At 44.5% G+C, this 10712-nt stretch overlaps 1 protein-coding gene across 1 annotated transcript in view; it reads left to right on the plus strand.

Moving 5' to 3' along the window:
• Positions 1-10704, plus strand: part of TNFRSF11A (tumor necrosis factor receptor superfamily, member 11a, NFKB activator) — a gene marked incomplete at its 3' end in the record, with an annotated part of 26261 nt that extends 15557 nt beyond the window's left edge. The window contains exons 5-11 of the mRNA XM_009703279.1: positions 212-305; positions 670-764; positions 1645-1752; positions 1850-1860; positions 3683-3724; positions 5403-6270; positions 10487-10704. Of these exons, the coding sequence (XP_009701581.1) occupies positions 212-305; positions 670-764; positions 1645-1752; positions 1850-1860; positions 3683-3724; positions 5403-6270; positions 10487-10704 (1436 nt within the window). The remainder of the gene's footprint in view (positions 1-211; positions 306-669; positions 765-1644; positions 1753-1849; positions 1861-3682; positions 3725-5402; positions 6271-10486) is intronic.
• Positions 10705-10712: the final 8 nt, after the last annotated feature.

Below are 10712 nucleotides of genomic sequence, written 5' to 3' on the forward strand. Positions count from 1 at the left end.
TCAGGTGAGACTAGGATGCTTTTTTCTGCTTACGTGTCACTGTCATTGCTGCTCTAATGTAATCTAAGATCCTTCTCACTTCAGGGAAATTTTCAGGGGGGGTTGGGGAGGTGGTGGAGCAGGAGAAGGGGGAGCGTAGTCACCTTCCCCTCACCTGAATGGAACCCATGGAAACGCAGCTATGAAGTTTTTCTTCCTTTCCTACGCACAGTGCAACAAGACAAGGACACAATGTGTATACCATGTCCCAGAGGCTACTTCTCAAAGGTTGCTTCATCCACTGACGAGTGTAAATCCTGGACCAAGTAAGTCCCTGTATCTTGTGAAAGGGCCATGACAGCCAGAAGGCAAGGAGAAGCTTGGGCAAAAGTGTTTTTCAGTGAGGTCTTCCAGGCTGTCTGCAGAGCGCAGCGAGCATCTCTGTTGGCTGTGTAGCGATAAAGGCATTCTCACACTGAAGCTTGAATTCTCCTTCAGGGGGGAGCAAGGGAGAGCAGTAACAACAGAACTGCAGAGCTGACAGGGCTGAAAATAAAGAAGGTATCTTAAGGGTGGAGAAATGCAGAGGAAATGTTGTATGTTACAACAGAAAGTACTACTCTGCATAAGTGTAGGAGCCATGACAAGCTTCCTCTTTGAGAACTTATCCTCTTTATCTTTCTTTTGTAGCTGTACAGCTCTAGGAATGGCAGAAATCATGTCTGGGACTGACAAATCAGATGCAGTTTGCGCGGAACGGAAGATGACTGAGCTATCGGAAGATGGTATGTGTCCTCGTACAGATTATCTGTTAGAAAGTAGCAGGAAGGAGGAGGGATATGTTTACTAGGTTTTTTGGCTGGCTTAACTCCAGTCCTGTCGTGGGTGACTCTAGAGGGAGCAGCTGTAAACCAAGACAACGCTCTTGGAAAATCCCATCTTTAAAGTTTACTTTAAGCCTGGCGGCTCTAGGGCCCACATCCACTACTAAGCAGAGCTTTACACCTCCCACTGAAACTGCATGGCAAGCAGCATTGCTGTGTTATACCCATGACTTCCACCACATTTACAGCCCTTTCATTTTTTCAGCCTGCTGATTTCCATACACACATTATCTGTATAAAGGCTAGCAGCTTCTCTCCATGCTTGTTTTATAGCAGTGGATACAGTCTCCACTGAATGTAGCTCTCCCTTCTTGCCCGCTGCCCATTTCCTTCTCCAGTGCGGATACGGTACCAGGGAGGTTGTTTGCCTGGCATGCGGTGATCCTTCATAACCTGAGATAAAGGATGAATTTTGCCAGCTGAATTCTATAGTCTCCGTGAGGTGTATGTCCTCCATCCATTGAGGGAGAGCAAGCGCAGCCCGTGGGCTGCTGGCAGCTTACAAGGGGACTTTCAGAGGAGGGTGACTGGATCACACTTCTCTGAGACACCAAGACTCTGTTTTTTATGGAGATGGCTCAGTACCAGGTACCTTCAGTGAGGCTGTTTGTCACAGAACTGTATGAGTGCTAGAGCTGTTGTCCTTATTATAGAAACTGAAAATCAAGTAGGAAGGAAATAAACCCTTCTCCTGTGGAAAAGCAGGTAAAATGAGCAAGGATTGTCATACTGCTGAGTACAAGCTGCATGTTGATGGCACTATCTTTTTTACATCCTGCAGGAACAAACAGGATCTTATACGTGTTGATTGTCATCTTGTTTTTTGTGGCACTAATTGGCATTGTCATCTTCATCGTATACTACAAGAATAAGGGAAAAAAGCTGACAGGTATTTGATAGCTAATGATATTAATGAATGTGACAACTGCATGGCTCTCTGTGCACTCTGATTTCATGGGTAACCACCTGGTTAAGAAACTCAGGAGCTACTTTGGAAGTTCTATGCTATCGCTATATCTGTCCACGTGGATATGCTTTAACTAGTGCGAAGCCTGGCTTCAAATTCCTTTCCTCTAGTCAGGCGGTGTATTACACTTGTGCATAATGCATATCGCTTGGTATCCTCCTGCAGCCCTGGCCGTGGGGTGACCGCCCTTGGGGCGGATGCAACCGCTGTGGGGATGAAGGAGGGCTGGTGCTGGGGGCTTTTATAGCACATGGCTGCTCTGCACCACGTGGCACAACAGACCCCTCTGCCGAAGGGAAGCAGGGACAGACATGGAAGGCTGTCACCACCTCCTATCTCCTTCCTCCCACTTTCCCTCCTCCCCTGAAACCTACATCTGGCCAGGTTAAAATATGGATTTCAAGACAAAGGCCTGATGTATATTTGGGGGGAAAAAATAATGTATAATGATGGAGGCGATGTTTTTAGCTGAAGGCCAAAGTTCTGATGAGGTATGGAAGAAATACTAGGAGGAAATTATTAGAATAAACAGTAAAAGTAGAAAAATAGAAGAATTCCAGCAAAGGCACACTGGAGAACAGTGGGGTACTGAATGTATTATTAATACAATGGAAATACCTTCAACAGTTACTCAACTCTGTGTTAAGCCCTGGATCTCTTTAGTTAAGGACATACCCGTATTGTTCTGTTCATTATTTATTTTCTCCTCCTAAACATGGAAAGCTTTTCCTACTGTAGTTTTTCCATCATCTCCTTTCCCAAGCCCTAGCAATTTATGAAATGTTTTGGGAGCAGTGGAAGGGAAGACAGCAACCCTCTCTTGTAAAGTATATTTCAGCCTGTCTTTTAGAAATAGGCTGCCTCTGCCACACTAAACACGGGTTGTGCTAAATCTGGAATTCCTGGGATGGGCTGGAGGAAATGGTGACTCTCTTTGCAAACCAAATACGACGCACTGCAGGTTAGGGGGGAACACTCTTTATTTGACGTTTCTGTTGCCCTGCTGCTCTGCAGTGACAGTCCTTCATGGACTTTGCCTGGTAAATGCTGCGAACCCAAGCCCCAGAGATTTGCAGGCTCAGGAAGAAGCTCTGCCTGCTTGTGGGGGGGACTGATGGTAAACGTGCAGAAGCAACATCAGAGGATCAGAGTCAGTACTGGCAGTGGCTATATAGCTGATCTATCTTCAGCCACACAAAACCAGCATAAGCTTCAAATGTGCGCGAGACCTGAGCCCTACAAAATCTCCTGAAAGTATAAACAGAAACCAAGAAGAATTGCTAACTCTATTAAGTGGCAGTCTTGACCATAAAGCATTGTTGGACTTAAAGCTTTTCCTTGGGAGATACTCCAGTTAAGTGAATTTCCCCATTAAATACACCCTGATTAAGTGGAATTTGCTGTATTTGAGTCTGCCATCCCGTGGTTTCAGTGGCTTACCCTCTTCTCTCCAGGCTCCTCACTTCTGTCTGAGAATGGCCTTTGGGCCTTCCATGTGACTTCTCTTGAAATAGACTGTACGGCTGCAAGTGGGTCGGTATTGGGCCAGTCATAGTTTGGTATGACATATGACCAGGAAAGAAACCCCATTTGATGTGGAACACAATTTAACTGTGGTCTATTTTGGGAGCTTGGAAACATTTGTTCCACAGAAATATATCCCTGTTCCAGTTACAACGAATCCTCAGCTAGACCGACACTGGGACTCTCGAACAGTCAGTAAAAACAGTCTCGCTGGTTTTTATTTAATACGATATTGCAAATTGTGAATGACTGTGGGTGTTTAGGTCTGTGGCTAACTTCAGTGCCTGCTATGTGTTACAGCTACTCTTTTTGTTTTAAATGTCTACAGAATTGGGCTAACGAAGTGTGCAGCCAAATAAAAGGAACAAAGGTAAAGTCAAAGACACTAGCATTTTCTCTTTGTTTTATGTTTTCCTCATGGCATTAAAAAACCTCTCCTGAAGCAGACTCCATGTTAATGTTTGGCTAGAAAACAAGTTTTGAGTTCCTCAAAAAAACGCTTGCAGCTTTGGCTTTTTCGGTCTGGTTTTCTGTAAATGTGAGGCGTAAGAAATCACTGTTCTCAAATAGCTTCTGAACCTGCTCTCTGGTTTCAGCCAGTTTTAGCAGTAGTAAAAGTCTCTGTGATGATTAAATATTTATGAGGAGAAAGTTAAACATTAGCCCACTGGTTGCTGAACACCTGAGACTTTGCCTAGGAGAGCGCCTTTCTAAATCCTAAGAGCAGGAAAAGCTTCAGCCAAGTTTGTACCTTTTTATATACCAGAGTGCTCACAGGGGGAGGAACGTGGGTGTGGGGCAATGCCAAGAAAGTCAGACGTGCAAGGCATTAAGCACAGAGCCATCGGCTAAAGAAACTGCTGGTGAGACACCTTAATTCTCGTGCTCAGAGAAATCCTTCTTGTCCGTTCAGATGTGAAAAAAGTAAGAGGTTTTGCTCTGGAAGAACACCAGATCCCATGCTTGGAACACTTAGATGGGGGCACAGGTTCAGGTTCATGTACACTGCCTGCTTCACACCATGGATGTGGTGTCCCAGGTCCATGCTCTCCCCACCACCCCATCTAGGAGCTGTGTCTAGCTTAGCTGTTGAAAGACTGACATTCCATTGCTACAAAAAAAAAAAAAAACCACCAAAAACAAAAAACAAAAACATACCAAACCAACCCACCTTTTTGAGCAGGCAGTTCCTCTTTTGTCTTGTAAGTGTTCGTGCAACCTCCTGCATTGGCGACTGCTCAGATCCTCCTGAACAGAGGAGTCAATCAACAGCAATTAGTGGCTGGCAGCATTTACACTCTCTCTTCTATCCTGGAAGATCTGAACAGACACTGGAAATGAAAGGTATCAGTTCCCAAACACCCGCCTTTACAGCACAACTTGCATGAACTGAAGGGAACCATTGAAGTATTTCCCAACCCTTTTTTTTGCAGCTGCAACCAAAAACATAGCTTTACTTTGACAAGTACTGGCAACATGACATCATGGGCCTTTACGTTTGTCGTCCTAACATTTTCCAGGTTAAAGCAACCCTGCCCATGTGGCTTCTTTTTTTCTAGCTTGTCTTGAGCCCTCTGAATCAACCCAGTTTCTTTCTTCTATCATTATTGATAATATAGATCCTGCTCCTGGGAAGGCCTTCACAGATCAAGAGCCTTCAGACACATAGGGGGTTTCCAAACCCTTACAAGCAGTTAGGTAGGTCTTACTGATGGTCCATAAGGAACAACAGAATCCAGTGACTCTTCTAGATTTATTAACTCTTAAGTGCCTTCTTAAGAACTAGGAATAGTCGCCTCCCAAAATTAAATGTTATTGCCTCTCAGGCCACCAGATTTTTTTATGAACACCCGCTGAGCCCAGCATCACCGGTCACAGTTTCACAGCAGAACAGAATTACACTTCAAGTCTCAAATATAGTGGTGCTGCCTAACCTCAGCAGCTCCACACCAAGAAATAACTGAGATCTACTTGTTCCTTCTTTGTCTAGAAAATAATCTTCTGCTGATCTCTTTATTAAACATCTTTTTATTTTTAATTTCTTTCAGGAGCCCCCTAGAGATGCATTTGTTACCGTGAACATCACGAATGCTGCTGTCCCCCAGACCTGTGAGGGCATGCATCTCCTGGGCCCCACTGGCTCTCCTGCCCATGGAAACTCATGCTGCAGTGGTGGTCACGCTCCTTGCAGGAACGGGAGCCCCAGCATGGCGCCCTGCGAGGCAGGAGGGAGCCTCCAAGAGTTTTCTGTGGTAACTGAGACTGATGATGACCATTTCCCACCAGTTCCCACAGAAGATGAATACATGGATAAGGATCTCAATAGTGCTGATTATTTATCTTTACTGAGTCGGACTGCCAGTAAAACCGTGTCATCATTCTCAGAACCGATGGAGGCAGGGGAGAATGACAGCTTAAATCAGTACTTTTCAGGGACTGGGAGCACAGAGGACGACATATCACTCTCTCAAGGCTTTCACCCTTCCTCTGACACAGATGGGGCACATGCTGCCACGGACAAACTTCTTCAGAAATCTTGCCAACATGCCCACAGTTGCCTGAAGGAAACGGGCAACAAAGACACAGATCGTTTTGCAAAAAACTATGACTCAGAGAAGATCTGTGTGAGGTGTGGCATTTCGTACAGGGAATCTCCCAGAAAGTGGAGCAAACCCTGTTGTGCTGCGGCTGACAGTGCCTCCATCTCCCCAGAAACTGCATCCCATGCACAGTGCACTTGTGGCTTGAATTTTCTCTCTGCTGGTCAGAGCAATCTAGCAAGTGACCGTGGTATGGAAGATGCATCTTTGGATAGTACCAACATGAAGTACCAGAACACAAACAGAGGCACTTCAGGGACAAACAGAAGCACTTCAGGGACAAACAGTAGCACTTCAGACCTCCCTCCAGCATCTGGTAAGCCCATTAGGTTTGACCCATGCACAGTCGTACAGGATTATTCTCTGTGCTAGCTCAGTATTATTCAGAGGGTCTGATTTAGGAGAAGGGGAGAATAAAAAAATTATGCCTTTTCACTTAATTGCCCTGAAGCTAATCTGAAAAACAAAACTGAAATAGTAAGGCCATTTGGTTTGTAGTGAATTCTGCAAATAGTATGAGCACTGTGAGGGACCAGTGTCCTGCCCTGATCTAACCAGCAATGCAGAACTCATCTTCTGGCTGTCACTGCAGAGGCCAGGCAATTCTGTTACTGAAGTATTTTGGCAATAGCAGATGTGTTCATTGGAGAAAACTTAGAAGGAGGAGAGTATAGGGAACTAGAGGCTGAGTCAAGAAAGGATGCATAACGCTCAGACAGACGATTTTCCATTCAGCAGTCTGCATGCACATTTTTGCCATTAGGTTTAAGTCCAGTTACATTTATATGGCAGCCAGTGAAACTCCAGCTGGAGCTGTAACCTGGTGGCCATGACTGGGTCTAAGAGATTATGTTGAATTTTCTGGTTTTAGCTCTTTCTCTTTGCTTATATCCTAGCGAATTAAAACATTCACCTAAAAATAATTTCATACAGATGTTGTTTCTCCATATACAAGTGCTCTGTCACCTAAACAACTCTGAAACACTGTTGTCAATCTGCTAATTGCCTACCAATTTGCTAATTGAATAAATATATCAAATTGTCAAATGAAAGCAGGGAAAAAAAAATCACTGGAGCAAAACTAGCAGAAAGGAAGTTACGAGCCTTTTCTGGATGAAACCTTCCTCCCTCAGACTTTTTTTCAGTATAAAAGTCTGCAATCTGCCTGTCATGTGTTATTAGTCACTTTAGATTATAATCTCTTAAAGTCAGATGCTCTGTTTTTATTTATGTCGATGCACTGCCAAGCATAATGAGACCTTAGTTCTGACTGGGAGATCTAAGTATTACTGTAATACAGCAGTCGTGAGCTGTTGCCCTTCTTTAAAACCATGTCATGCCTTAAAGTTTCTTACGGATGCATTTTTGTCAGGATGCCAAAGCCCAAAAGCAACAATTCTGAAGGCCCTTCCTTTCTCAACATGCATGCCATGTGGGAATCTGAAAGTGTGTAGTGTTCATCTTTCTAAGAGCAGATACTCTTTCTTCTGTTTCAGTTTCCTGAAATCTTGACACAGTTTCACTGCCTGATCTGTACAAAAGTCAGCAGTAGTAAAGAGAACACAGATTATCTTTTGTTGTTGTTGTTGGAAGGGGACTCTTGGGTACAACTGAAAGTCAAGTCGTATTTGGCACTGCAGAAGTACTGCTTTTCTTTCTAAATCTGACACGATATTCAGGAACAACAGGGCAAACAGGAAAGCTTGGATTTGAGCGACGTGCTAGAAAGTGCCATCTTAGATCTGCAGTATAATTATACGGGATGTTAATGGTGTCTGTGTCTTTGGGTATGTACATGCTATAGTGCCATCTGGTGAAACCTGAGCACAGATAGTGTGTTCCTGATTTGCCTCTTTTTAGGCACGACTGCCGGAAGGAAGGTACTGACTGAGCTGTGGGCAGTCTGAGAGTGTAGGTTAGTTAATCTGTAGGTAGTGTGGCTTGCTGGCAGAGGGGTTTTTTCCTGTCTGCAGAATGGCCATGCCCCACTGGCAGCTCCTGGTTGCACGAGGAGTGTGACGAGGTTTAGCCATAGGTTCCACCCTGAAGCACCCTGTCCGTGCTGGGGCTGCACGTGGAGCTGCAACGGCATCGGTCATTTTGCTGGGCCTCGTGAAATGCCCAGATGGGATAAAAGTGCATGCAAAATAACTTTCTGTAAAGCTTCTCAAAGCGACTGAAGCCACCAGGCTTTGCACACAGTCATGCTAAGACAGAATGGTACAAAAGAGGGTGGATGAAAAAATGGGAAGAAAAAGGCCATGGGTAATTCCATGAAGTTTTGGTTTTAATTCCCTAATACTCAAAATAACAACAGATATTGCAAACTTGGGCCCTCCTGTGAAAGAACCCTAGAGGACCAAGGTAAACCTCTGGACAGGTGCCACTTACAGGGGTCACCACCAGAGATGGAGGTAAGCCTTCAAGCACTCTCTCAAACCGAGCCTGCAGGCAGACAGAACATGACAAGCGTCGGTTCCGTGACCACCTCCAGTCATGTATAGGGCTACAGCATAAAGCATGAGTGCAGGAAGACTTAGGTGACTCACAATCAGGAATGGTTTTGCAGAGCCTTTCACTTCCAGATCCCAAACCAGCTCGTTTTGGCAGCGACAAACAGTTCTTACCACCTAGAGGCCATTAGATGGCTCAGAGAAAATTAATCACCTGGGTTGTTCCAGTTCTTAGTGAATAATTACCACAAAAATTAATCTGTCATTGTAATTAATATCATCAGATAGTCTGAAGAGATCAAAAGGCTGAAATGTGGCAGAGAATGATGCCTTTGCTTGTCCTCTGAAGGTGTCCCTTATACTTTCCAGGTTGGAAGCACATCTCAGTGCAGTGCAGGAAGTTCTTGTGTCCATTTTCTGTGGTTTTGGGCCTCAAATATCCTGTAGTTTCAGCATGGTGTCTTCAGAAAGCAGTGAAGATTTGCCAGCCACATTCAACTAAACATTATAAATGTGTTAATCTGCCTTTTTTTTTTTTTCCCCCCTCCTCACTGTTACATATATTTTTAAATTCTTGAGCTCATAGTGAGCACTGGTAAACTTCTCGGCAGTACCTTTTGCGAGTGACAGGCAGTCTGTATAAAGGCAAACAGTTATTTTTGTACTCCCATTATGCCTAACAGTTTTGTTGATGGCAAACAGCCGAATCGAACACAGGGGAAGCAACCAGCAGGGAAAAAAACCCTGCAGAGAAAACTCTTATTGACACCTCACGTTAATCAACAACACTTGGAAAGAAAGCAAAGAGCTAGGAATGCAGTTTAGCTGAAATAAATAGGATTGCTTGAGGGGGGCTATTAGAGAGATGCTCGAGTGCTCTCCAGACTCACTTATGAGCAGGCACAGGTCCTAACTCCGCACAGCTGGAGCCCAGTGTCCATTGCTGATGTGCAAACATCACCCGTGGCCCCTCAAAAAACAGCATTTCTCTGGGCTGGGCCACGCTTAGCTGCAATGAAAGTGGGAATGTCTCAAGCGTTGAGCAACATAATGAGGAAAGGCACAAAATGTCTAAAAGGTGTCAAATCAGTCCACAAGTAATGATTAAGTGAAGCACAGCAGGAAAAACATTTCTTAGGAAGAGTGTTCATAGGCTAGGAAGAATTTTATTTTTTTTTCACTTGGTTGCTTCTGTTTGTTTAATTTTCAAACTTTAACAAGTTTGTTAGTTTGTTGAAAGTTTGCTCTCAGTTATTTTCTTTCTGCTCTGAGGGAAGTTTATTAATTCGCAGAGCCTGGTCCTGCTGTCACTTGAGTCAGTGACCCAGTCTTTGAATGGTGGAAAGATTGAATTTATACTGAAAAATCTCTAACGGCAGGCAGACTGACTGAAACCATAACTCTGTTAGGTTGCTATAATATAGGCCTTGTCTCTTTGCTGCAGTCAGTGTATATCCAGGTAAATCCATGAGGGCACTAGGTGAGTACCAGAGTGTACCTACAAGGAGGATTAGGACAATATGAGATAATCATGTAAGTTCCGTGTCATTTGGATGCTGTGTGACTATATGGTCTGACGTTAAGTCTTTCAGTATTTATTCAATAAGCCCACACGGTAGGATTCATTGTTTACCAAAGGGGACAAAAACCCCCATGTGATGCCTGGGACCCTAAAAAAAACCCCCCAAACACCTCATAATTAGAAATAATGACCATTTCTTCACAAACTGTGGGCAGAGGCAGTTTGGATGCAGCTTGTGCATCCAGCAGCACGGGGACCATGAGATCGCCGCACTCTCTCTTGCTTCCCAGAATGCAATTGAGAGAGAAAATGTTTCCAAGCCTTCCAGACAGGCTCCCTGGGGATGACAGGCTTCGTCCTGAGGAGGCAAAAATGGAAATAATGAAAAGGTCCAGTGGAAGGCATTGATTATAAAAGCATCCTCATGTCACGGGGAAAAAATAATGGAACAAGAGTAAAGCTACTACAGCAAATTAAGTTCACTGCTCTAAGTGTCTGTCCCATGAGGGGAAAATATTAATCACGTGTGTCTTCTTTTCTCCCCGCTCCTTCCCCAGGAAATGTGACTGGAAACAGTAACTCCACCTTTATTTCAAGTGGACAAGTAATGAATTTCAAGGGCGACATCATTGTTGTCTACCTTAGCCAAAACTCCCAGGAGGGGACAACGGCCTCGGGACCGAGCGAGGAGAAAGTGGGCAGCCCCGTGCAGGAGGAAAACCTCAGCCGCTGCGAGACTTTTGCCGGCAACACCCAGAACTACAAGGAGAAGTGTGCCGAGCT

Source organism: Cariama cristata, unplaced genomic scaffold (assembly GCF_000690535.1).
Source record: "Cariama cristata isolate BGI_N322 unplaced genomic scaffold, ASM69053v1 scaffold3747, whole genome shotgun sequence".
NCBI lineage: Eukaryota > Metazoa > Chordata > Aves > Cariamiformes > Cariamidae > Cariama > Cariama cristata.